General features: G+C 34.2%; 1 protein-coding gene across 1 annotated transcript; it reads right to left on the bottom strand.

Annotated features, from left to right (window-relative positions):
• Positions 1-1,270: 1,270 nt before the first annotated feature.
• LOC100366532 (ATP-binding cassette sub-family C member 5-like) lies at positions 1,271-27,481 on the bottom strand. The gene is made up of 25 exons (XM_085502748.1): positions 27,344-27,481; positions 23,042-23,247; positions 22,637-22,795; positions 21,661-21,808; positions 20,357-20,587; positions 19,992-20,165; positions 19,755-19,902; positions 17,787-17,935; positions 17,037-17,144; positions 16,539-16,757; positions 13,986-14,255; positions 13,087-13,290; positions 11,762-12,065; positions 10,530-10,714; positions 9,606-9,824; positions 9,178-9,307; positions 8,774-9,056; positions 8,423-8,609; positions 6,112-6,201; positions 4,333-4,519; positions 3,672-3,831; positions 3,205-3,283; positions 2,974-3,087; positions 2,430-2,594; positions 1,271-2,154 (listed from the first exon to the last, which is right to left on the bottom strand). Exons 2-25 carry the CDS (start codon positions 23,233-23,235, stop codon positions 2,047-2,049), a joined length of 4,215 nt encoding a protein of 1,404 aa, XP_085358874.1. The 5' UTR covers positions 23,236-23,247; positions 27,344-27,481; the 3' UTR covers positions 1,271-2,046.
• Positions 27,482-27,874: the final 393 nt, after the last annotated feature.

The following is a 27,874-nucleotide window of genomic DNA, read 5'->3' as shown; positions in this document are numbered from 1 at the left end:
TATTTACGAACGTCTTGAAGTGCACCAACATTACCATTATTACAAACAATCTTTCAGAATAGCATGAGCAGTATTTATGTACATTACTAGAATTGTTTCAATCTCAAATTGAAACATTATTTGCCTTACATTTATTAATATCCATGCATATCAATCACCCGATGTATTTTATTTTTAACCAATTTTAATCGGTATATATCATAAGGCGGCACCAATATGACAATTGAACACTTTTGTGAATGTCAGATTAATAATTTGCATTAGGCAAAATTAATTGGGTTCTGATGGACGGATTTAGTACTTTTGCTGGTGCAGAAATTTTGCTTGAAGATAGATGAAGATAGCAGAGATGAGACAGCTGTTTTGATGTTTCAGTGAAACAAATGCCTTTTAAAATAAAGAAAATGACATGGTAAATGAAACTGGATACGTCATATATTTGGCGCTTTGAGTGTGTGCGAGCTGTTGAAATAAAGGTACTGAGCACTAAGTGTAAACACGTTGAAACTGTTCGTAGCATGTTGGCAGCCTCCATATCCCATAATAATACCCATTAACAAATTATTTCCATAGCGCTATAATTTATTATTGTACTAGGAATAATTTATGCTAATAACTTGTCAAGGAATTGCGATAACTTTCAATATTCATGAAACAACTTTTTATCTTATTGGAGGAGAACATTTCCCGTGATTGGTGGTCGCGCTTGCCACTAGATTCGCTAGCGCGCACATAGTGTTGCCGGTTTTGTTTATAAAAAGTAGTCCTTCGCCAGGTTAAGGCTGCTGAAATCAGGTTTATGCAGGTAAAAAAAGAGTTCATGATAAAATTCAATAAAGGTAATCACTGTTCTTGAACTCTCTCAACTTGTATATTTGTTTGCATACATACCGTAAGTTCTATGTGGATGGACTGGGAAATGGGGCATGGGCGTTGAGTGCCACAGTTTCTGTTTTAAGATATATCCGATATAATACAAGTCTTCATTCCACAGTGGTGAACATATTTTTTTGTAACCCTCAGAGCTCATTGTAAATCTCTGCTTCGCTTTGATTGGCAACGAGTTCTTCGGGTCGTTAACGCTGTATGTCGACCTCTGTTGGAGTAAAAATTTCTAGTTTATATATATATATTACTTTACAGTTCGATAATGTAGCAGTTTCGCTGTTAATCGAAAAACATACTAAACTGCCGATGAAGTGTGAGCTGGTATATTAACAGAGCAAACATTCATAGTCACTACTACATAATGAAATGAAACATGCAACAATTGAAGAAAATATATTTTTACTTTATTTGTCTGGTTATATAATTTCAGCAGAAAACTTGTATTTATCTTTTTCATCGTGCTGAAAGAAGCACTCAACAATGCTATCACATTTCTAGACAAACAATACAGGCGCTTCTGCACATAAATTTCTGCAACACACTCACGGCATATGTGTTGTGCACACATTAGACATTCTACTCGTTTCATTTACACGATCGTATCCAAATCCTGATTATTAAACTAATATATTCTGTTTCTTGAAATGTGCATTCATTTATTTTATTAAATTGTAACAACATCTACCCTAGCATCATTCGGAATGAAAAAAAGCGCGTCTTTGGACTTTGAAATTAAGCATGCAAAACTCAAAGCACTCCTGGAAATGAAAGTAACTGTAAAAATTGTGATATTTGTGATGACGATGAAGATAGTTATTTCTGCTTTCACTAAAATGATTTCGCGATGAATTTGTATCGCCTTATAAAATTTCAAAATACATTATTGATTCATATATTCGCTTTGAAATATAGGGACATTTGACACCATGCTTAAATAAAGGTGTACTCTTTAGGCCCGAGACCTTTCTTGTAAATGAAGTACTGCTACGAAAAAAAAATAAATAAAAAAGCATGACCAAGACATAATGGAGGTTACTGATTAGGGAATATTATCCGATAATTTTCAACACATGCTTGTTGATGTAAAATCTCCGGCAACAATATAGTAATCTTTCAGGTTGTCAATTGAAGAATAAAAAGAACTCTATGTGGGAATAATCAGTACAGTCTACCCCCGTCGTCATTGTTTTCAGCAGCTGCCATCATTGCACTGAATCTTGAATTTGAATCAGCAAGAAGGAGGGAGGGTTTGTCAAACTCAATAACCTATAGAAGGAGGGAAATCATTGTCATTAACAAATACAGTTACATAATTGGCATATAACAAACATATACCGTATTTTTTTAAAAAACTCGGGCGGAGTGTTGGATTTAAAATGCGCGCATAAACGTAAATTCATTGATAGTCAGTATACATGCAATATGTTTCCAAACGTATTTTCCTAATTAGTTATGCGGATTGGTAAATACAACAAATTTACTCATTTACTTCGTATTGTATATGCGAATATGATGAATGAATGTTATTGGTAACTTTTTACCTTTCCCTGGTCCATGATCATAATTTTATCACAATTCAAGACAGTGTTCAGCCTGTGTGCGATTATTAACATAGTACAATCTTGAAATGCGTCTTTAATTGTTTGTTGTATAAGACTGTCAGTCGCTGTATCAATAGAAGCAGTGGCCTCATCCAACAGTAGGATCTGTACAATAATCATTAGATTTCATTTACTTGTTTATTTGTTTTTGTCAATCTATCCACAAGGAAACGCATGACAAACGCATGACAGATATCAATATTATGAACGATCACATGTCATAAATAACAATATTATATTGAACTATGCGATTAGGGAATACTCATTTCAAGTACATACTATTAAGATCGTGCCCGATGGAGGGTATAATATGATAGTAAAGTGCATTCACCTAAATGTCTATGTTAATTGAATGCCCATACTTTTGTATAGGAATGCAACATATTTTTTCAAATATTTGTAATTATCCATTCATCATTATTCTCAAAAAGGAGCAATGCACTATATCCTCCGAATAATAACGACACTGTGAACTGAACATTACCTTTGATTTTCTGAGCAACGCTCTTGCCATACATAGTAACTGTCTTTCTCCAACTGAAAAATTCTCACCATTTTCAACAACGGAGGCATCCAATTTTCCTTCGAGTTCAAGAATCTGCATAAAAGTTAATTAAGACTGTCATTTGAGGAAGTAATACCTTATTAATAAAACAAGTCTGATCATAACCAGTTCTACAACGTCACCAGGCACAACCTAAATTACTGTAATTACCGTGCTTTTCATGTGACACTTGTCCAATGCAGACCACACCTTCTCATCAGAGTGTTGTTGAAATGGGTCCAAATTATATCTGAAATTAAAAAAAATTATGATAACATACATTCAGTTTTAGAGGTTATCTATCTACAATATACTAATAACACGTACCGAAATATTTCGTCTATAATCAATCATTTTAGTATTAGTCAACAGTACGTGAACTTTTTATCAACCATTAATCATGCTTTTGAGAAACGCTGCCAAATAATAGAATTATTAACTGCAAATTCAACAATTAAACCACCTGCAATTTCATTATTATCAAACTACATTTGGCATACTTGATTAATAACAGATTAAAAAGTATTCGTTGATACATACATACATGATACGTTGATACATGCTGCCGTCAAATAAGTTAACAACTTAAACATACTCTAATAGACAAGTTTACAATAAAATTAAGAATGACATCAAACCTGACAGTTCCAACAAACAAAACAGGATCTTGCGCAATTACGGATAATCTTGATCTCAAATCATGTAATCCTAAAGTTCCTGTATCAATTCCATCAATATAAATAGCACCTGAAGTTGGCTCCCTCAGACGAAATAAACAAGCACCAAGAGAAGATTTCCCTGGAAATTGAATAAGGAATCCGTTGGTACTCAATCGACATTACAAGCACATATATGAAGATATGAACATGACTGTCTCCCCATAACGTCATATCACATTACACTGGCTCAAAATCACAGCTTGATATGGTGTTTAGTGAATCGCTTTTACAATGACAAATTAGACATGCGCAATTTGAATCTTCCACGTCACAAAAACAAAAGCCTAGTATAATCATGGACAGAGCGACTTGCCAACTTGCGAATTTCCTTGGTGAATAATATCCCATCATGAAGAGAAGAACAATAGATTGTAGTAATCGAAGTAATCGAAATTACATGCACATATACGAAAAATGTGTAATAAGAAGTATTACACTGCCCTTAACATTCGTGTCAATGGATGTCACTAGAATGTTTAGCATATGACGTGTCACGACTATTTTCAGGTGACTCGAGGACGTTGAAATATCAAAAACAATAATTGAATCAGTTGTAATTCATTCACAGTTAATAATATACCTGCTCCAGTTCTACCGACAAGTCCTATCTTTTGCATTGGCTCCACTTTGAAAGAGACTCCTCTTAAAGCGAGAGGAAGGTTTTCACGGAAACGCATCTTCAGTTCGTTTACCTTAATTGCACCTGCATGCGGCCAGTTATCAGGCGGTCTATTCTCAGTTACTGCTGGTGCTTCTGATATCAAGTTCTGGAAAATAAAAAAAATCAGTTATCAACACTGACACTACTTGTTCAACCTATAAAATATACACGAGTTATTAGTGCACCTGGTCACCCTTCTCTAACTTAGTGCATGAAACGACAAACATATGAAGTGTTAGTCTGACATATTCAGATAACAACCTCCGACACGAATTACCAACTACCTACAAATTGTATTAACTAATTGTCATATTTGTGATTGGAGTACTTTCAATTATATTTTGGGAGAGATCTGAATTTGCCATGAAACTCGAATGTTTGGAAAGATTCTTCATTGCTTGATAACTCAAATTGTTATGCAGACATTGTTATGAATTGGTAGAGAGCGTTGCCTCTTAGACAAGCACAATCGTGTCGGAGATATCGAAACCAAGCTGCCAGGAAAACAGCAATTTTAGAAGAGTTCTTCTTCATTGCCAGATAGGTTCAATGTAAATATTGAGTAAATTTAAGGTAAGGTGGAGATTTATATAACCTAATAGTTTAATGCTTAATAATTAGGATTGCAAAGTAAGTTAGGTTTTGTAAAACAGCATAAGATTGGCATAATTAATTAAATTATAACATTAACTGTCAAAAAACATTGCCTAACAAAATCTACCATCACTATTTGCAGTGCGTTGTCCTGAGTGGGCAATCGATGTACCCTCCATCTTCTCTCGGATATCAATGTTGTAACGTACTGACTTCAGCATATAAGAAGAAGTATCCGGGGTGAAAACCTTTATTCAAGACTTCACCAGAAACATGGGATGAACCAGGTATTGCAAATAGTTGATAACTATTCTAATCAAATGGTTTACTAAATGTGATGGTATACAAGGATTGATGTCAGGTGTTTTGAAAAGTGTGAGCACGTGTAACGCCCGCAACAATCACCAGTGGACATCACTCCAAAACATGCTCGAAATTAGCGTCAGGGAGGAAAATAGATCTCGATTGTACAAGATCACACACTGGCTCAGAATATCCCTGCAAATTCTTTTAGAAGGTACCTCACTGATTTCGGACTCACCTCACGTCTCAAGCTTCTTGTGGCCAGTCCTTTCCGTTTCCAGTGTTTTTCAAGGAAATAGAACTGATTGAACTCCGGCCACCATGTTTTAGTCAGCACATACGCAGCCTGTGCTGCAATCCCCCTCACTGTTTTACAAAACATCTTAATTTGATATTAGGTCATCTTATGATTTAAGTAAATTATTATTATTGCGGTTATTATGAATAGTTATAAAATACAAAAGATAGATAAACACACGATGTATACATAAATGAATTACATTATAATCGGATATATATTGATAATATTTGGTAATTCTTGTCCTAAGTGACTATTCAAAATAGCACTACGTTTCGAGCAAGGACTTTTCTTCGAAGGCATTTAAGAAGAAGTTTAAACAGCAGTGTTTAAACGTATTATAAGGCAGTATAAAGAATAGTTACATTGAACAAAGATTACCAAATATTATCTGTTATATATCATGTTCATCAGACAAAGCAGTGTTCATCTATTCACTATAACTGGTTGCAGTATCTATATTTCTCACTAATAATTGATTTAAAACATCGCAATATTCTTACTTTAGTATAATAATGTATTCGTTCAACTGATGTAAACCGGGCTTCACATTCTGCAATTAACCTTACAGCAAAATGAAACATTCCTGTCAACTGATAAAAAAAAGTTATGTTAAATTTGTCAAAGATCATGCTTTGATGAACAGCTTACAAATGGTGCTTTTAGGGGTGTGCACATGTACTGTGTAGCAAACATCTCGTTTTCATAAATGATTTAACCTGACTGAAGATTAACAAGAGAAGAAAAAAAGATTAGTTAAATGGTTTGGACGCCATCTTGGTTTTTTCGCAAAAAATTATGACTAGCTTGGTTTGTTGTAACATAAAAGTTGAGATCTCTGCCCATGATGTAAAATAGCTTCCGTTCAAGTATTTGCATTACTGAGAAGAAAAGTCCAACCTCAATAACATCAGGAGAAAAGTCCAACCTCAATAACATCAGGAGAAAAGTCCAACCTCAATAACATCAGAAGAAAACTAAAACCTCAATAACATCAGGAGAAAAGTCCAACCTCAATAACATCAGGAGAAAAGTCCAACCTCAATAACATCAGGAGACAAGTCCAACCTCAATAACATCAGAAGAAAACTCCAACCTCAATAACATCAGGAGAAAAGTCCAACCTCAATAACATCAGGAGAAAAGTCCAACCTCAATAACATCAGGAGAAAAGTCCAACCACAATAACATCAGGAGAAAAGTCCAACCTCATTAAATCAGGAGAAAAGTCCAACCTCAATAACATCAGGAGAAAAGTCCAACCTCAATAACATCAGGAGAAAAGTCCAACCTCAATAACATCAGGAGAAAAGTCCAACCTCAATAACATCAGGAGAAAAGTCCAACCTCATTAAATCAGGAGAAAAGTCCAACCTCAATAACATCAGGAGAAAAGTCCAACCTCAATAACATCAGGAGAAAAGTCCAACCTCAATAACATCAGAAGAAAACTAAAACCTCAATAACATCAGGAGAAAAGTCCAACCTCAATAACATCAGGAGAAAAGTCCAACCTCAATAACATCAGGAGACAAGTCCAACCTCAATAACATCAGAAGAAAACTCCAACCTCAATAACATCAGAAGAAAAGTCCAACCTCAATAACATCAGGAGAAAAGTCCAACCTCAATAACATCAGAAGAAAAGTCCAACCTCAATAACATCAGAAGAAAAGTCCAACCTCAATAACATCAGGAGAAAAGTCCAACCTCAATAACATCAGGAGAAAAGTCCAACCTCAATAACATCAGGAGAAAAGTCCAACCTCAATGACATCAAGAGAAAAGTCCAACCTCAATAACATCAGGAGAAAAGTCCAGCCTCTATAACATCAGGAGAAAAGTCCAACCTCAATAACATCAGGAGAAAAGTCCAACCTCAATAACATCAGGAGAAAAGTCCAACCTCAATAACATCAGGAGAAAAGTCCAACCTCAATAACATCAGGAGAAAAGTCCAACCACAATAACATCAGGAGAAAAGTCCAACCTCATTAAATCAGGAGAAAAGTCCAACCTCAATAACATCTGGAGAAAAGTCCAACCTCAATAACATCAGGAGAAAAGTCCAACCTCAATAACATCAGGAGAAAAGTCCAACCTCAATAACATCAGGAGAAAAGTCCAACCTCAATAACATCAGGACTGAACATAAGCAGATGTCTTGCTCTGGAAATGTTGTATTATGTCGACAAACATCTCACAATTATGTTAACAAAATAATGCATGTTTTGGCAAAGTGGTAATTTGTGGTAACAGTTGCTAAAGTATGTAAATGTAAATGTATATAATTCATATAGTTGCATTAATTTGCATGGACTTCATTCAGCTTTAACAGCCACAGCCTATGCTTTTGAACATGCGTTAGCCATTTGACCAAGGACTGCAAAAGCCGTATTTAGAAAAAATAAATCTTATATGTTCCATTACAAATAAACGCAATTGTTTCGACCTACTTCTTGTTTTCATTCACTCCGGTTATTAATCATATTTCTGTAATTCATTCAACTTTTACAGTGTGGTTTGATATTACTGTGATTGGCGCTACAAGACTCACCAACGCTCAAACATTTGTTCGCTACTATCACAAAGCTTTCAAACGAGAACGCGTAATTAATCAAATGTGAATAATGTAAATTTTGTCGAATATATTTTTGCATAATTCTGTTATCGGTATAAATTTTAGTTGCAGTAACGGAATTTACAATTAAACGGAAAGAACAGGCCTGGAAAGCACGCCGCATAAACCTGTGAAAACACTTTTTTTACGATGTCAAAATTTACGAGATGTATAATTAGATACATTATTCTCACCTGTAATGTGTATGAGAGGGCTATTCCACTATATGCTGGGGGTATCAGACCACGAGTTAGAACTGCCATCAGGGAAGTAAATATTGAAGTTGTCATGGCGATTATATCCAACCTTACAGCGATCCACCGATTTGTCAGATTAAACAACAGAAAGGGAATCGAATTTAGATCCACTAAATCTGTAAATCTATTTTAGCAAAAAAGAAATTAAGTATACAAACATACTCCAAACCCCTCAAAATGTCTGAAAACAAATTACAATTACAATAGTTATAGAAAAACTTACTTTATCAAGCTCAATTATTATTAACATTTTTCTGAAAGGGGTGACAGCATGAATGTTTCACTCACCTTTTGTAGAATTCCATTTGTTTCCTATAGGCATGGACAATGGACAATCCTTGGATAGTTGCCGTCATGTGTGAAAACCATGGTGATCGGCTTATATTCTCAAGGCGCTTTAGTTCACGCATTGCATGACGAAAGTATGAATAACTGACAATAAAAAATATGCTAAATGGGATGAAAGCCAATAAGTACCATCGGAACACCAGAGATATGGACAGAAAAGTAAAAAATATACTAGAAGAATAGTACAGCATCACTTCAATTGTAGTCGGCAACTGTACATCAACTATAAGAAAAAAGAATAGGACAATTATAGTGAGCTGCGCGCACGTTTTAAAGGCTGGTTGATTTCAATTTCGATGTGTATGCATTCATAGAGTGTCTGGCATAGTACACATCTTACCCACCTTCGTCTAGATCTTTTGAGAATCTATTAAGAATTCGTCCTGATGGCGTTGTGTCAAAAAACGTCATAGGACTTCTGAATACTACGTTGAAAACTTTGTTATGCAAATTAGTTGAAGCTTTCAGTGTACACTGTTGATAAGAAACACACATTATCAAACAATATTAAACACAAAGTATGAATTATATATTCTGTTATGTGGGTTTATGAACAGCAAATATACAAATCAGGAAATCTTAATTATAGCCTGTATTAAGTAATTCGAATTGAACTGTAATTGTACTGTTTTAACAGAAGTCGATCTGAAAAAGTATATAATACCATTAGAACAACAATAGTTTTAATCCGTTGTTTTGTGCGCGTCTAACGTGATTTTATGCATAGAAATGATTGTAAATTCATTATAGACGCTGAAATACAAAGTAGAGCAAGTAAATCGAATAAACGGCATGGTCTTATAGTACTTACCTTCACATATAGAATGCATTTTAAAGTTGTAAACGACAGTAGAATACCAATTAAGATAATATATATGTACGCAAAATATGCTTTATTTGTATTCTCTGTTATAAAGCCAGTTGGAATAGTCTCATTAGCATACGAAGTATTCGTATTAAAAGTAGTGTTAAAAGGGGCAGTACTGCCGTCCTATCGAAATGTAAAAAACAGGAACTTTACAAGAGTGTGTATTAACACATATCTTGTCAAGTAGATATATCATATGGTACAATTTATGAAAATTTAAAATATCACACCTGTACAACTGTGAACAAAAGCCATATAGTAAAATTTACTAATAACATCAAAATAATCCACAATAACAATACAACAACAAAATAAAAACCCACGTGGACGCCATACATGGGCATTGAATCAAATTCCAAAACAAGCTGGGGCGCACCAGCAAACTATCATGGGTAATATTGATACGAAAGTAGAACAAAATCAGCCAAGGCATGCCTATAAAAAACGGTTGATGACTAGTAAAATTAGTGTTAAATATGTATATCGCAAATCAAAGCGCATATATCGACCATCATTTCTTAGAGCAAATTCGGCCAAGACGAATGTACAGAACGAAATACATTAGTCATTAAACTGATGTCAAAATAATTTTTCTTAAGCAAAAGTTGATACAATTTTGGTCATTTTATGCTCAAGAGATTAGGTTGAAATACTGAAATTTCCACAGTTCTTATTATTGGTATTGAGCTAATGATTCATGCACGGATTACCGTATTATTTCACCCAATAACGTTCTGCCATAAAAAATCATATTCCATTTCCGCAATTTATGTTGTACCGTAAGCTATCACGAATAAGCCTAAAAATTTACTAAATTCAAAAAAATACCGTATTTGTATGAGTGATCCAATAACCAAGCCACCAACTACTAGCAGCAAAACAACCATGGGCCACGAACAGTGTGAATATTGTGAAGAATGAAATCATATATCCGCCAGCGCTTTGTATATAACCATGATATGTAGCCAATTTGACATTGCCTTCTGATTGTTCTTCCTTGGTCATTAATTCACCTAGTATCAGAAATAATCAAATAAACAAATTAAAAGTGTGTCAAAAGAAGTAACCGGGTGGTCACAAATGTATGTAATAAATGTTAGCAAATAATCACGATGCATCATGGTGCTTATGTTTAGTAAATTGATTATGTTAGGTAGACTTTTGACAGACAAATGAGATGTGTGTATTATATCCTCACCTTAGAATCGTGGTCAAAGTAGTTCAAAGTGTAAAATTGCATAATGTGCCAACATTTTAATTAAGCACAAATAGTACAATACTATTTTTTGTCTCGCTTCTATTATTATCACCACAGTCTGTTAACCTTCGATCACATTTCGTTTCGTTCATGTACATTTATTCAAAACAGTACCCGTTTACAAGGAAAGAACCGTTTTGCAGAACAATCTTTTTCTCACATGATCGAAGTTGAGAGTACAACAATCTCCTCAATATTTTTAAAATAGGAAATTCTCTTGTTGAACAGCAACACCCATGACAACAAATTTACTGAATGGGATAATCGGTAATTTGTGATTGAAAGTAACACACAGCACACACTTCACCTTGATACATACATATCAGGTCTGTATCTCTACAGATCATTGAGCCCACAGAGCGCTGTGACACCATTTATCCCAGCCAGAAACATAACTCATCTAATCTCACATTCAATGTTCCTAAACCTTATTATAAGTAAATATCCGGAAACAGAGCTTACTCCCCGAAAGAAAAAGCACCTTTATTATTATTATGTTTTCTAGTGTGTCCTTTTGATCTGCTGTTTTACAGTTCTAATGTCGGGTCTTAACCAAAAACCTGAAACCTAACAGGAGGATGACACAAAACGATAACCAGACACACAAAACGTACCAAATCATTGCCAACTACACGTAAGGTTTAAATTGATAAGTAGGTGTGCAGTGCTATTATTATTATTATTATTATTATTATTATTATTATTCTATTATTATTATTATTATTATTATTATTACCAAATGGTTTATATTACAATATACAGTAGAACAGTATGCCAAAATATGTATGTGGACTTAACTTACCACCATTACATTCGCCGATGCTATCAACACTGGTAGCAATCGATATTCTGGAAGAAGCAATTTTCACCGACGAACCACCATGAACGTCGGGCTCAAACAGGATACTTTTATCGCTATTTAAACTGTTTGGGATATTCGACATAGATATATCAATTGAACCATCTTCTTCTATACCTTCATCAGTATGGAATCGTTTTATTAAATTTGCATAATGACCATCGGAAGTCATTAATTGTTTATGTGTTCCACTTTCATGAATTCTGCCACCTTGCATAACCAGAATCTCGTCACAACCACTCAAGTACTAGGCAAATGACAAAAAAACAATGAAAACGTGGATTAAAATAAAATCTATTATAAGTTTCGACACCTTGTTCACTCAGTGTCCAGTGTCAGTGTTGCTTTTGATAATTAGTAAATTCACACGCATACAATTCGCATTGCAAATTATGCTCCCCTGTGCATGTTAAATGTTCGTAATCTGTAATCTACTTATATTCCAATGATATTTCTAAATAACCTCAAAAATAAGGATAATATATAATTTGTGTAACTATGGTCTGTCCTTTATGTCAATGTATAACAAAAGAGATGATTTTAATATCAGCATTACAAATTTCCATTCCTTCATACATTCGTTAAAACTAAGACCTGCATTGCATATGCCTATTTTTAAAAGAAACATTGTTTTATTTTATTCAAACTATTATTGTTTTGTAGAGAACGACTCGCATTAAATTTCAAAACTACGTTTGAAAGATATAAAACATATGGTTCAATATGACAATACTGATCTAAGATGGCACCAATGCCACTTGTCTGGTGTACACATCAGGTTTCAAACAGAAGCCACTTGATCATCACAGCGGGTGCCACATGAAACACAGAAAGAGCTTACCCTTTCTGAAACACCTAACATCACTTTATGATTACGGCGTGGCCTATACCCCAATTTCTCTTACTGATTTGTTGTCTTTGACCTTTCTTGCAAATTCCCTTCAGTGACCATGGATTCGCATAACTTTTGGGTATGTGGTTATTCTAATATTCCGTGGTTTGACAAAAGTTTCAAATTGAATGAGGGGATCCCCTAGTAAGTACGTAAATAATACCAACGAATGGAATATTTGGCGCCAGTGAAGTAAAATGGATAAACAGTTCTCATTGATACATAGACATAGAATATCAATGTAGTATTCACCAAATAAATTATTCACACAATTACCTACATATGTAATAAAACTGAGTTTATATTGGCATAGTATGCACTTGTCGTAATTGGAATATACATTGAAGAACACATGTCTGGAACATTGCAAACTAACCTGCAGCTGATGAGTAACAAACAACACTGTTTTACCCTGCAGAGCTTCTTTAATATAATAATTGAAAATATGCTGTCCAACATGTGTATCTACTGCACTCAGTGGGTCATCTAATAAGTATATATCACTATCAGCATACAACGCTCTAGCTAGGCTCACCCTCTGTTTCTGACCACCACTTAAATTAATACCTCTCTCTCCAATCTGCATGTCATACAAACACACAATAATGATTAGTGGAGATACAAATATTTTGGATAAATCCTACCAGATTAACAGTAATGTGATTGTTATAACCAAAAAATAAGTTTCTATCGTTTTGGTTGATGATTCGAAATACAAGTGTGACACCCTGGGGTCCTGTTATTTGACCTGCGACACATTTTCACCCATTTTGAGTTATTTTTCAACCCCCATGTTATTTGTTGAACCGCGCTCAATACATAACAACGGCATCTTTTTGTCTGCAATCTTGCCAGTGTTAATTTGTGGTAGTAACTATAATGAAATCATTGTGCATCCACATTCATTCCGGAAATGTGTTGTTTTTAAATGCGTAAATTATTTAGGTATGAGTGGCTCTAGCGTGTAATGTTGTGTACATGTGCGATATACGTAAACATCGCACTTTCTGAAATGTGATAGTAATGTTAGAACAGATAATGAAATATAAAAATGCAAACGAACTATCAGAAAGGTGGTAGACACGATTCAGAGGTTTGTCTGAATAAAAGGTGGGCCAAGAGAGATTTTGAAGTATAGCCTCTTACAAAACGATATTCCGTATAATAAATAATACAAATGATACTGATACTGATTTGTTGGCCAGGGACAATAATTATTTAATATTGCCTATTGAAATGATGATAAGACATTTAAAAACATAACATCATATATACCTCAGTTTCAATGCCATTTGGTAAATTATCAATATCGTCTTGAAGACATGATGCACGTATACATTTATCATATAACTGCTCATCATATTGAAGACCGAACAATATATTTTCTTTAAATGTGGCATTAACAATCCATGGTTGTTGGGAGACGTAAGCCATGCTCCCATCAATGGAAACGCTGCCGGATATTAGCTGCATTTGAGACAATATGGCCGATATGATCGATGATTTACCACTACCAACGCTACCACACATCCCAATCAGCTGACCCTGGAAGGCAATATTTCTTCATAAGTTGCTTGTTATGAAGTGACCATGCCATCATAAATTACAGTAATAATATAACTCACTTGGTTACTTGGTTGATAATTTTACCAACATGAAAGCAAGCTTGTTAGTGAGTAATAGATGCATCATTTATGCTACCAATACCAAACATAGTTGAACTCTGGTGACCTTGCCCTTTGTTATATAATATAATTCCCTTTATCATAGTTTGTTTCAATATAAATATGCATTGTCATAATTAATTTTGAATACAAACAGGTTTTGGGGTTGAACCAACAGTGGGGAATCAGTCTACCGAATGTCCTTAAAAGATGTAAATATCTTACAAAAACATTGGTGTCTTATTTGTTTAATTATTTTAAGGGACATAATTTCCAGCTTTATTCAAAGTAATTCAGATATTTTAGTATAAAAACAAATGTCTCATTGCAAAAAAAAGTGCTGCATTTAGATATGAATAGATTCATAAAACATGCAAGATAACAGAAAATTTTAGCTGGCTTTAGTCCAAGTATTTTGTCTGTCAAAAATTAATGATTCACTGAGACAAATATGAACTGCCTCATGGTGTGACTACTGTATTATATGAAAAGTAAAAAAACACCCTTTATGAATAGCTATCATGTTGCAAGCTCTGCTTTGTATGCAAATCAACTTAAATAGTTAGTTGGTGTCCAGTGGGGGGAGAAGTCAACAGTACCGTTGCCTCCTGAGAATCTACATCTTCAAACACTGCAATCTTTGAAGTGCGTTTTTAAACTAGTATTATAAAAACTCTATCATTCTGTTCTAATAACTGAAACATATTCCTGTGAGTTTTCATTTGTCGAATGAACTGTTTGTCAAATACAGAATACATATATTTTAGAATAATTTTCTTTTTAAAATGTGGATGAAATGTATTTTTTATGTATTGTTTTTGATTTGATAACTTTGAACTAAACAGATTTTCTATTAGCTTCAGATCTTGGTCAAAGTTAGGCACCCAGTTCATAGGAGTGCTTATATTGATTTTCTGACATCTTGTTTTCCGTAAAGATTGTATTGGTAGATTTGCAAATGTGTATCAGACTGTGCAATCTCTCCATGAGTTGGTTTTGAAACCCAGTATGGGATTCTGAGATACATTACCAAGGATATTATTACCAGATAAATCATCTGCTTCATTGAACACATACAACAATGCATATTTCCACTGAGATCAGTGACCTTTGATGTGTATCACCAGTGATCAGTCAAGTAGAAACAGTCAAAATATTTTATCAGATTTTCTCAATTTTTGCATGATATTTTCATACAGGACATCTGTTGTTCAAACTCAGGGAAGACTTTATACTGATGAATAAGGTGACCAAGTTTGATAAAGTTTGGAATAGAATTAGTAAAGTTATTATGCACACAATAACAACTATTAACGACGACGACGATGACGACGACAACGACAAGAACAACATCAACGACAACGCCGGACAAAAATTTTCCCTTAATATACCTTTCCCTTCCATCTTTGATGGTACGGGCAAGGTAAAAAGGAATCAATGGATTAGAAACTATATTATTTTATGTGATCACCAGTTTATCGTTTGGAGTTATCATGTTAAGGCATACTCATAAAAGTTGGTCATAAATCGCCTGACAATATTCAATTTACAATCGTGAAGCTAATGTCTCATTTCACAATGAAATAGTATTATTTTGTGTGTTACAGCTAAGTTGATATGAGAAATCAGTGCTTATATATTTGAAAATCACTAATGTTAGAACAATTCCATTTTTGTTTAAACTTTTGAAAACCCAGACTTTAAAAATAATTCTAAACAACAATTTCAGATATGGCATAATATCTCTGCCATAGGAACATATGGTAAAAGCGGAATAACGGTAATAGTGCCAAAATGGCATAATTTTCCTTAAAAAAAAGCTGGAGAACCCCAACTGTTTTTAAGTGAATATCCTTATATTGCCTTGGAAGTACATTGCAAATTGCAAAATGAATGAATTCTTGGTATTTTCATTTATGAGTAGGCTTCTAACCTAAAAGTAAAATGCAGTACAAATGATGTCATTATTTTTATGAACATCTCCCAACTGCTTGGTGTCCATGATTGCACAGAAGCCGGGGAATATTTCCCTGTGCGTTTTGTTCTATAACACATTCGCTGTCTTGAAAAATTGCCTCATCTTTTTGTTTATAGACTGTTTTAAGCAGATGCTGTTTTTAATACATTCACTTCTTAACAATGATATACTTAAACACACACTCACCCTCATAATGGTTAGGTTAATGTCAAATAATGTTGCATTGCCATGGTTACTAATATCAGCATTGTCTATCAGCCTACTTTCTACAGACTGGTTCAGAGTTGCATTCATCTGGTTGCTCTGTTTATCCCATGCAAAGGTTGCCGCGGTGAACTCTAATACATTATCTCCACACTCAGGTACCCCATTATGTGGTTTAATTTCTTCCATCAACAGAAGTTTCTTTGAAAATTAGAAAATTAGGGTACAATGAATAAATAGTAAATGTCCAAAATTACAACATAGAACAGAAAACTCAAGTCACGACTCACATAAAACCTTGTCCTTGAAAATCACACGCGCATAGCAGCTTGTAATCGGCTTGTAACATGCTCGCTCATTTAGAATATATAAATTACACATTGTTCAAATGTCAAGACGTCAAGCACGCATAATGTACAGAAAAATGTATTTTTAAATTATCTATTGAGATTAAATTAGAAGCAACCAACAACAACTTACTTTCATTCTCTGAGCTCCAACAACTGACTCGGCAGTGAACTTGACTGATCGTGGAAGAGCCGACAACATAATCTTTGTTATTATAAATAGAGAAACTACTCCATAGGCCTGTAAATAGGAAAGAATAAATCATCATAAATCAATTAACATATAATCAGATAGTCATTATTGTGATATACGTATCACAAAAGAAAACATGAACAATCACAAGCACACTATCAGGAATATGTAATGAGAGTACACAGAATGAAGCAGTGGTGGCACATTGTAAAGAAGAAATAATTTGATGACCAAATACTAAAATAATAGAATGCGATTATACAAAATAACTACAACCTGTGAAAATTAAATAAAACACTGTGAAGGTGTAGGACAATTTCTATTTGGCCTACTGCCACCCCTAAGGGAATACTTGCTAGGCAGGATACAGTCATTCGTGAACATCATATATACTATATATTAGGTAGTTTGGCATATTTAGTATATAACAATATATTTTAAAATTGCTGACTAAAAGATGGTCAAATCTATTAAATTCCAATCATTTAATTCAGACATAAAACATACTATAACTGACATGAATCTATTTCAAGTATATATTCATTTCCAAAATTCATTTCACAAAATACATCATAACATTTTAGTGTTCATTTCTCCAAGATCATTGTGTAATAATGTATTTCCAAAGCACAACACAGACATTTTTTCCCAAAAAAACATGTATTAAATGAAGTAATTTCTCAAACTTACCGTGGCTGCTGTCAATTCGTTTCCAGTCAAGATATGGACTGTGAAAGTCAAGAATACTGCCATAACTTGAACGACGGGAGTGACAGAATAACTAGCAGAGTTAACATAACCAGCTTTCTCCAAGAATGACTTCTCGTTATTCCGAATTTCTGGAAAAAAACAGTTTATTGATGACAATCTTTGTAAATGTTTACCAATACGTTTTCCAATAAATGAAGTCTGAGTACTAACAGTAACTGCCTGAGATTCTACATTCACATGGAAGATTACTGATACGAGCAACTGATCACAGTGACAGAAATATTTTCATGACGCCACACAGTGAATATTATGGACAATACAAGTACTTTATTCATTATTTAGTTTCTGTCTTACTTATATGAGAGTTTTGACATATCCTGTTACACCTAATTATCAATTACCTGTTTATTGCTCAAAAGGTGATTCCAAAACTTGACATCCTTCCATTTTTTAAATAAAAATAAATAACAATAATGTTATTCTCCAAACTGAAAAACTACTGTGATAGGTATTTTTGATGGTTAAAAACCTTTCACTTAGGTAACCGGGATTCGGTCGTTTCCACGCTAGGCTAACAAAAGACACACACAAGCTTCGTTCATGTTCCCAAAACGATCCTCTGCCAAGTCCCTGGTTTTCACCCGAGACAGCATTAAATCCATCTTTATTTCTTGTCACCCCTTAACCAATTACAATCAGTATAAGAGACTCCAAGGCCTTGCCTTCCAACAAACAACCAATCACATGAAAGTTTTACACATCATAATCAATTAATTACTCGTCAAGCTGTCTAGAGAAAACATTTCTATACATTGTCAACGCTAACTAATATTGATGGGGTAATAATCTCGCACTAACATTCCACAAAGATACTACCTTATTTAAAATCACAAACAACATTGGTTTAGAATTACAGCTACTGTCTTGTATCTTAAAAACTGCAGAGTCATAAGATGTTTTTGGTTGATTTCGACCAGCTCGCCATCTGGTCTTGTCATTAACATTTATCAGTATATGTCATGGCAACCACTGTCAAACTGACTGAAATATAAATCATGATACTACCAATAAACTACTATAATCACTAATCGCAAGCTCTTTTGCAATATGGCAACTTCTGTATTCACATGTATACAGATAGATATCAATGATTTCTGTTAATAAGCTTCCTCTCGGCAGAGATAACTTGGCTGTTAGAGATGCACATTTCAATTAAAATTACAGATATCATCTCAAAATGAACACAACTGAGAGAGGACCACTTGTACTTCTATGTATAATATCAAATCAATCACACTTGCGGCTTTTCACAAGAATCAAACATATAACTTTTTACCGAAATTGCTAAAAAATATTCATCAAAATTTGAGAATTGAAGATATCATCACGACATGATGAAATCTGAGAGGGGTCCACCTATATGTATAATGTCAAAGAAATCGGCCTTGCAGTTTTCAAAACGAAGTTGGAAATATAACTTTTTACCAAAAATGACAAAAATATTCAAACAAATTAGAGAATTAAGATATCATCGTGAAATGAACAAATCTAAGAGGTCTATATGTATAATATCAAATCAATCGGCCTTGCAGTTTTCACAAAGAAGGTGGAAATATCACTTTTTACCAAAAATTGCAAAAATATTCATCTAAATTGGAGAATTGAAGATAACTTCAATTAGAAAATTAAAAATATACAATGCACAAAAGGCCACCATAAATTATATAATTCTTCAGACTAGTCATTAAAGTGCTTAAAAAACGTGAATATGTGTTAACAAAAACACAAACTGTTTTAACATTTTAGTTGATTCACTCTTTAAAAAATACACTAGACCAGTGTATTTTTGTGTTTGATTTGTTTGTAAATCACCTACATCTAGTGGTTGGTCCCAACTAGTACATCCACACATTGTTTTTAGATTTCTTCCATAACAAATAAACTCACCTTGAATTTTCTTTCCAAATGGAATTTCCCATGCATACATTTTGATTAGTCCGATACTGAGGATCATTTCATTAGTCATGCGAACCCTTCTGTCTGTTATTTTCACAGCGCTTACTCTAAACTTGGCAATTAGCTTTGATGTAATAATCTGAATTAAAAACAATCAATGCTTGTAATTAAAAAGTAACATTATTACACCTATACGCTTCACGCGCTGTTGACCACTCGAACACATACCTGTAATGGCCAGGCTAGAAAGAACATAGAACTTCCAATCAATGCAGCAGGTCCAAGTAATATAGCACTGTAGATAACCATGGCTATTCCCAGAGGAGGACCACTGATCATAAAACTTCCCCAAGTTGTTGCCTCGAATACACGTTGGGTATCATTGGTACATAAGTTGATAATCTAAGGAATGAAAAATCATCATTCATTTCATTGATTTTGTTTAGATTTCCAAAGCAATGTACATTGTAATTTGAATAGATTTTCAAAATAACATCTTTTTTTCATAATTTTATGTAAATGTTGAAACATTTTGTAAAGTTTGTGCAAAATTACAAATAGTGGCAACTTAAATGTTAAATACGGACACTAACCTCCCCTATTGTCTGGTCCTGTAAATTCCTGAGAGATAAAACCTTTTTGTACAATACAGCCAGAATGGCACTTCGGAGTCTCATCCCAATTCTGTATGAATGATTAAAATTTAATGACATCGCTACAGAGCGTATAGCTTCTAGTCCTAGCATTCCAAAGCACAGACTCAATGCATATCGAAGATCTGTCTCAGTTCCCTGAATATACTTCAAGAGGTGAAACGTAATTACCTGCAATAAATAAACACTAGATTGTACCACAACTTAACGGGAAAATCCACAAACACAAATAGGGAAAAAGGGTATTAATATCAATGTAATAGAAATACCATTTTCTGTTCAATTCAACAAACAATAGAGAATGAGTGTTCATTTCATTAATTTTTACCAAAATAAATGTTTTAGTTGACTAGCGCATCTGATGACGTTTACATTGCGTTTGTGATATGAAAATTGAAATTATAATTACCATGACGCGTCTCTAAATCTCGTGACCGCTTCTCTGAAATCGTTTGTTTGGTGTGGCCAGTGAGATGTGTATCCTGCTAGTTTAATGCCACACCCATGAAATCCAATATCAATTCATAGTTTTACCCAGCACATACTGCCGGTTACTATTATTTGAGAATAACTTGCTCTGAACTCTGGTTTTCTTGTAGGGTGATGTCAGTATGTTTTATACACCCATATATACCTCAAAATATACATTAGAATGTCAAATATTATTATATTAATTAGTATATGCCGGACTATACGATACAGATTTAGTCACCTCAATAGTTTTTATTTCATTCTAGCCGTACGACTTGCATTCTACAAAATGTTGGCAACCACGCTAACATAGACTTTGCTCTCATACTTTAATGAGTTACATGCAGTGAAAGGGAATAAATTGGATACGAGTGTCTGCTTTGCACCATTTTTATGGTTGTTGTTTTGATTGTACTGACAGCTTCACAAATTGTCCGCAAAATTGATATAAATGTACCTGACTACAAGTTTAATAACACTGCCATAAGTGTATAAGCATTTGCACAAACAATATCATTCGAATAATTGTGGAAAACACTTTTATAAGGCCGATAACATGATTGACTGAACATTACGCAATGTGTACATTTGCGCACGCGCGATCTCATCGTAGAAATATATTAAGTATCTTTATTAGCACAGACTTTATCATAATACAATATTCGCTGATTGTCATAATTTATTCTAATGTTTTTAATCCGCTTTATAAATTCAATACATCACACTCATGAGGAGACGAGTAATTATTCATAACTTATATGAGTGGTACTTACAGTGAGGAGAAATATCGTAGTGTTATACACCAACAAAGCAGCAACACAAATCAAAAGATAGAATTTGCTGAATTTTATAAAAACTTTAAAAAGAGACGATTTCTCAATTCCATTTTTTCTCAGTTCTTCTTCCCATATTTGCTCAAGTCTGAAAGAAGGTAAGTAATAGAACAATCATATTGGTGGTTACATCCAAAGCGCAACGACAAAGTATTGGGTGCATTCCAGGTGGGTTGTGTGGTGCTAAATAAATGTTATAAGGAGTTGATACTCAGTTTTGACTCCATGGTTCGGAATTCCTGCTACGTTTGGGTGTGAGTAAATGTTTGTCATGCTGATAAGCTTTAATAATAGTTATGTAGGAATCAATTACTCTAACCTTTTCGTTTAATATGTATTAACGAATTGCCCTTGAACATTTTTTTCAGGGTTATTGACATTTCTGTAAAAATGTTGAGCAGCACCCGGAAACTAGGCTGACCTACCTACAATTTCGTTATCTATATAACACAAATATAGCAGATTTCCCTAAATCACAGAGAGCTTGATTTCAAGACGAGGACCTGTCACAGTATGTATATTACTTATGTCTAGATCATATAACTATATTTTGTATAGTCATTATTCTATTTACTTCAGTGTACTTATCTCTAGCCCCTCTGAGGTAAATACACTCTCAGATTTAAAAATATATTGTAAGGTTTATATGTATAATCAATCAAATACAAAATGTGCCGATTTTATTATTTCTTGGAGTGTCAATAAACTGTTGAATACATGGCGATCGGGGTCGATTAATCAATCAACCACTGATTTGACCGTACATGTGTCTAAGGGAATATGTATGTCTCATTGTTCGTACGTGCTTATGATTTACTTGAATGTGATGTTTAAATACGGTTTCAGGGACGGTGGTCGGCGCAATGCTGCACGAGGACCACCGCCCTTCTATGTAACGTAAAAATATACAACTTGCCTTTGTGCATTATATGCTGCCGAGTCAGCCTTTCCACACTGCCAAAGATCATTTGCAGTCAAACCTGTCTTGGATGCTTTCTTAATCAATGGAGATAGCCATGTAATATATATAAATGATAATAAACCAATATCGTCTAACGGTAAATATTTAGATTTGCTAAATAAAAGAGAAATATATATATATATTGTATTGAGCACTTTTGTTTTGGAATAATCGACTACTGTAACTACATTATATATATATATATATATATTCCCATGGTAAAGTAATAAGTATAATACAGTGAACTGTATGTATGTATTTTGTTTTGCTGCTGTCATAAATGTGCTTTAGTTGTGTAATAAAGAACAAATCGAGATTAGCTAATCATTTTCCTGTAATGCTAGATTAATAAATCATTACCACTTCTTTCTGTGTATTGGTTTAAATCTGCTCCACCAATTTCCTTTTAAATATACATCTGATTTCGGGTCATCAAGGTATTTATGTTGCTGATTGGTGGACATCTCGTCAGCATGGCATAGAGAAGTTTCTTCAGGTGTTGAAAGACAAATGTCCATTTGTTGTGTATCCTTCTTTTCATTGTCAGTATCCATTGCAGCTTCCTGCTATAAATATATAACTACATTTTAAAAATGTGCAACTACACACATATATGACCGACATGGACTGAATATAATTCTGAAAGATGACATGAATAGTGCCGACTCTTTGTATAGTGCATTACCACTAAATGTATTTAAGTTAAACCTGTCGAGTTCTTTGCAATGTTATCATATGGTAGTCCGAGACGAATAAGTAGCATCAACACAAACAACATGAACTTTAATCATCATTGATAACAACGTGTCTGGGAGTAATTGTGTAAAGTTCAAATCACTAACTAGTCCTGGTAAAATACGTTAGCCCAAGCACTGTTTTTGATAAATATTTTGCATTTATTTTCTACAGGTTATGTATCATAACATTTTTTGAACAAAATAATTCAGTTGGTTAAGTTGTTGGTGCAGTTGAATCGATCGGTGCACTCTAGTGAGTTTATATACTATACTGTATCGGAATGACACTTCAAAACAACATAGTTGAAATCAGGTGACCTTGCCCTTTGTTATATAATATCATTCCCTTTATCATAATTTGTTTCACTGTGAATATGAATTATTATAATTAATTGTGAATACAAACAAGTTTTGGGATTGAAACAACAATGGGAAAGCAGTCTACCGAATGTCCTTGATTGATGTATCTTACAAAAACATTGGTGTCTAATTTGTTTAATTATTTTAAGGGACATAATTCCAGCGTTAGTCAAAGTAATTCAGATATTCTAGTATAAAAACAAATGCCCCATCTTTCCAGAAAAATTGCTGCATTTAGACGTGAATAGATTCATAAAACATGCAAGATAACAGAAAATCTTAGCTGTCTTTTGTCCAAGTATTTTGTACAGATTTACTAGGACAAATATGAACTGCCTTATTATTGTGTGGTTACTGTATTATTTGAAAAGTAAAAAAACTATGAATAACTACCATGTTGCAAGTTGGTGTCCAGTGGAGAGAGAAGTCAACAGTACTGTTGCATCCTGAGAATCTACATCTTCAAACACTGCAATCGTTGTTTTTGAAGTGCGTTTTTAAATTAGTATTATAAAAGCTCTATAATTCTGTTCTAATAACTGAAACAAATTCCTGTGAATTTTGATTTTCATTTGTCGAATGAACTGTTTGTCAAATACAGAATACATATTTTGGGGTAAAATTTTCCTTTCAAAATGTGGATGCAACGTTTTGCCTATTAGGTATTTTTGCATTGTTTTTAATTTGATAACTTTGGACTAAACAGATTTTCTATTGAACTCAGATCTTGATCAAAAGATTGGCATCCAATTCATAGGAGTGTTTATATTGATTTTCTTACATCTTGTTTTCTGTAAAGATGAGTTGGTTTTGAAACCCAGTCTACTATTCCCATGGAATTTGAGAGATACATTACCAACGATATTATTACACGATAAATGATTTGCTTCATTGAACACATACAACAATGCATATTCCCACTGGGATCAGTGACCTTTGAATGTGTGTCACCAATGGTCAGTAGAAACAGTCAAAATATTTATCAGATTTTCTCAATTTTGATACAGGACATCTGTCGTTCATACTAAAGGAAGAATACTGATGAATAAGGTGACCAAGTTTGATAAAGTTTAGAATAGAACTAGTAAAGTTATTGTGCACACAATAACAATTAACGACGACGACAACGCAGGACAAACATTTTTCCCTTAATATATCTTCTATCTTCGAGGATATGGGCAAGGTAAAAACGTCTACTCATTTCAGTGCCGCTGGAACATATTTAATGTGTGATCACCAACAAGAATTGATTCATTTATAAGAAGAATATTCTTGTAATATATAGCTTATGAGCCAAAAAACATACATATTAATTTGTGAATTATCGAAGCAAGTGGTACACTATCACATGCTTAACGATAATCCAGAGTTATGGAGGAACCAGAATTTTAATTGCATATTACAGATTATGACATGGTAGGAGTGTGTACAAAACTTTTGCTGAGCATATAGTCGCTAGGCTGGCGTGGCTTGTTAGCTTGCCTATATATCTGGTAGCGTCGCTTATGTGTGGGCTTCGAATACAAACACAACGTTCAGTACAATTAATGAGGTTTGATTGAAAAACCTCATTGACGGTGCTGAACGTCACTTACATAAAACGTAAAGTGCAATTAACCTCACTGTGGTGACGCATTGGTTGTGGAATACGGAAAAAGCACAGTCAGCTGGCGCACACGTGATAATACAATACTATATGGGGGCCGCCATCTTGAATGACGCATAAAACTATCTCTTATTTAGTTTTATGCGTCATTCAAGATGGCGGCCCCCATATAGTAAATATCGTATTTATTTTATTATCACGTGTGCCAGCTGACTGTGGGAAAAAGGGACCGAAACATGCGCACTGAGTACACAATATGCTAATAACCTTTAAGGAATGAATATATATTAAGAAAAGAAAATATTCCTCAATATAAAAAAAAATATTTGAAAGTGCAATTATTAATAGAAAGCATATTACGAAACGCCGGAATCTCGTATATTCTGTCTTGACCCCAACTCTGTCTATTGTGGTAATTTGAAGACTGTACACGCTTTCTATCATATTAAACTGGTCACCAAATTTAACTACTGTTTCTGGTCTTTACACTCAAGTCTGGATGAGCATAGGCAAGCCTCAATAGGTTTCGATTGTATACAGCGCCACCAGTAGCTGTTCCATGCTCCGTGTGTCAAGATATATGGTATCATTTTGACAGGCCCGATTTAAATGTGAGTTTACTTGACATTTAACAAAAGAGGGGACATACTAAAACAAGTAATAATATGGAATTGAGGTGAGAGGGTAATATTATAATTAGAAAAGTAAGCCCCATAGAAGCATTTACACCATTTAAAATAAAATCATCTTAGAAACTTTATTTTCGTTAAAAACTCCATGAGCATAAACGTTCCACCTTAACTATTTCTGACAAAACGCACTCAAATTCGTCGTATGTTGGCGCTATATTAGTAGTAGATAGAATCGTGCATTTAAAATCATCAACAGGCCAATAAAACGAATAAAACTAGTTAGATATCTAGTATCGTATATATTTAATATTCCAGAAATGATGCTCCAAGCCGGACATTGTTTATAATGAAATAAATATGTTTGGTCGATTTTAATAAAATAATGTTTCAAACATGGTTATCACCGTGACATTTTGAGTTGTTGAGAGAAAACAAGATTTTGATTTGACGAGGTTGACGAGTAATGCAGAATAAACACACTGCGCATGTGCATACAACTTAATGGCGTAAGGTTTGACAATAGCATTTTCTTTTCTGCACGTGCGAGACAAGGCTGTATTTTACATCGATTCTATGACATTTTCGTCGTTTTACCAATAGGTTCATTAAATAAAATGTGATCGAAGGTTTGTACATACATATATCGACACTCATTGCAAATTTAGGAGAATATAATGGAGGTTAAGTAGTATTTGTATTTAATGATTATTGTTGCGGGATTTGAGAGGTCACGAAAATCTTTTCGATATTGTGGTATTTCATATCAACCTAGAAACGTAAAGACCGCATGTGGTACATCATAGTGTAACGTTTGACCTCCTTGACAGGATCGCGGTAATTAATGTCACGTTTGACCTCCTCCCCTACTTAAGCGCAGACAGTTATACGGTGTTGTTTGAATTGTTACGACAAAACTACTGAGAGCAGAATAATCATCAAATTATAAACTGTTATTCAACACTACGGGGAAAGAGTAAGGCCCCCTCACCCCTCACCCGAGCCCCGCAATGCTATTCATAATGCCCCTTTAAATTGAGGGGTAAATACAATTAAAATGGAGGAGAATCACTGAGGGACATGGTTAGGATCAGAGCTACGAGCGAGGGGCCCTAAGGAACTCTTACCAACGATGGAATATCACATATCATGGCATTCTTATATCGACACTCTGTTAGAATAGAATAGAAACGTCATGACCTCGTTCCTGTGACGTTGCATGTAAATGCCGGTACAGATAACATTGCCAATGACACGAGATATTAAGCTATAACCCATTAAATATCACGTTATTATCAGTGGGCCGCGTTGAGTTTTGCGTCCCGCTTACCTGTGTTCAATGTATACACTAGACTGCATACAGTACGTCGTTTCTAGTTATTCCTTACACGGGCCTCACAGTATTTTACATCGCACAACGAGTAATAACAATGGAAAAGCTGCAGAATAAACAATTCATTTTCTAACCGTTGCGGGCGCAAATCAGAAGTGCAGTGGCATTGATTTTTTTCGAGTACCATCAAACGTTCCACCTTGCCATTAGTCTGGTCCCCTGCCCCAATTTCAACGCTGAGGGCGGTTAATACAGACTACCTTGCTATGTGAGGACGCTGGAAATACGTCATTCGTGCGTATCAAACTCGTGTATGGTGGGGTCCCAAATCAGTATGGCTGCTACATTATGTGAAATAACTGAATCGCAGCTCCATCGCTTGAGCTCGTTTATTTGACAAACTATCTAAATTAAATGTCTACGGTGCCAGAACTTACTAAACACATTATTTTAAAAATGAAATGTATTACAAAATGTAGAGCAAATACGACACAAAATGTCATGATTTTCCATCTAAATAAGAAGCGT

Source organism: Saccoglossus kowalevskii, chromosome 8 (assembly GCF_978046115.1).
Source record: "Saccoglossus kowalevskii chromosome 8, keSacKowa6.1, whole genome shotgun sequence".
Classification (NCBI taxonomy): domain Eukaryota; kingdom Metazoa; phylum Hemichordata; class Enteropneusta; family Harrimaniidae; genus Saccoglossus; species Saccoglossus kowalevskii.
The sequence above is the reverse complement of the archived record's forward strand: the minus strand, read 5'-3'. Positions and strand labels throughout refer to the sequence as shown.

Bases quoted from the DNA above. Each gene is read 5' to 3' on its own strand.
- LOC100366532 (XM_085502748.1), bottom strand. From the start codon at position 23,235: ATGGATACTGACAATGAAAAGAAGGATACACAACAAATGGACATTTGT. The intron at 20,588-21,660 runs GTAAGTACCACT...TATTTATTGCAG, and splicing joins CTACGATATTTCTCCTCACT to GTAATTACGTTTCACCTCTT. The intron at 16,758-17,036 runs GTAAGTTGTTGT...TAATTTTCAAAG, and splicing joins TTGGAGCTCAGAGAATGAAA to AAACTTCTGTTGATGGAAGA.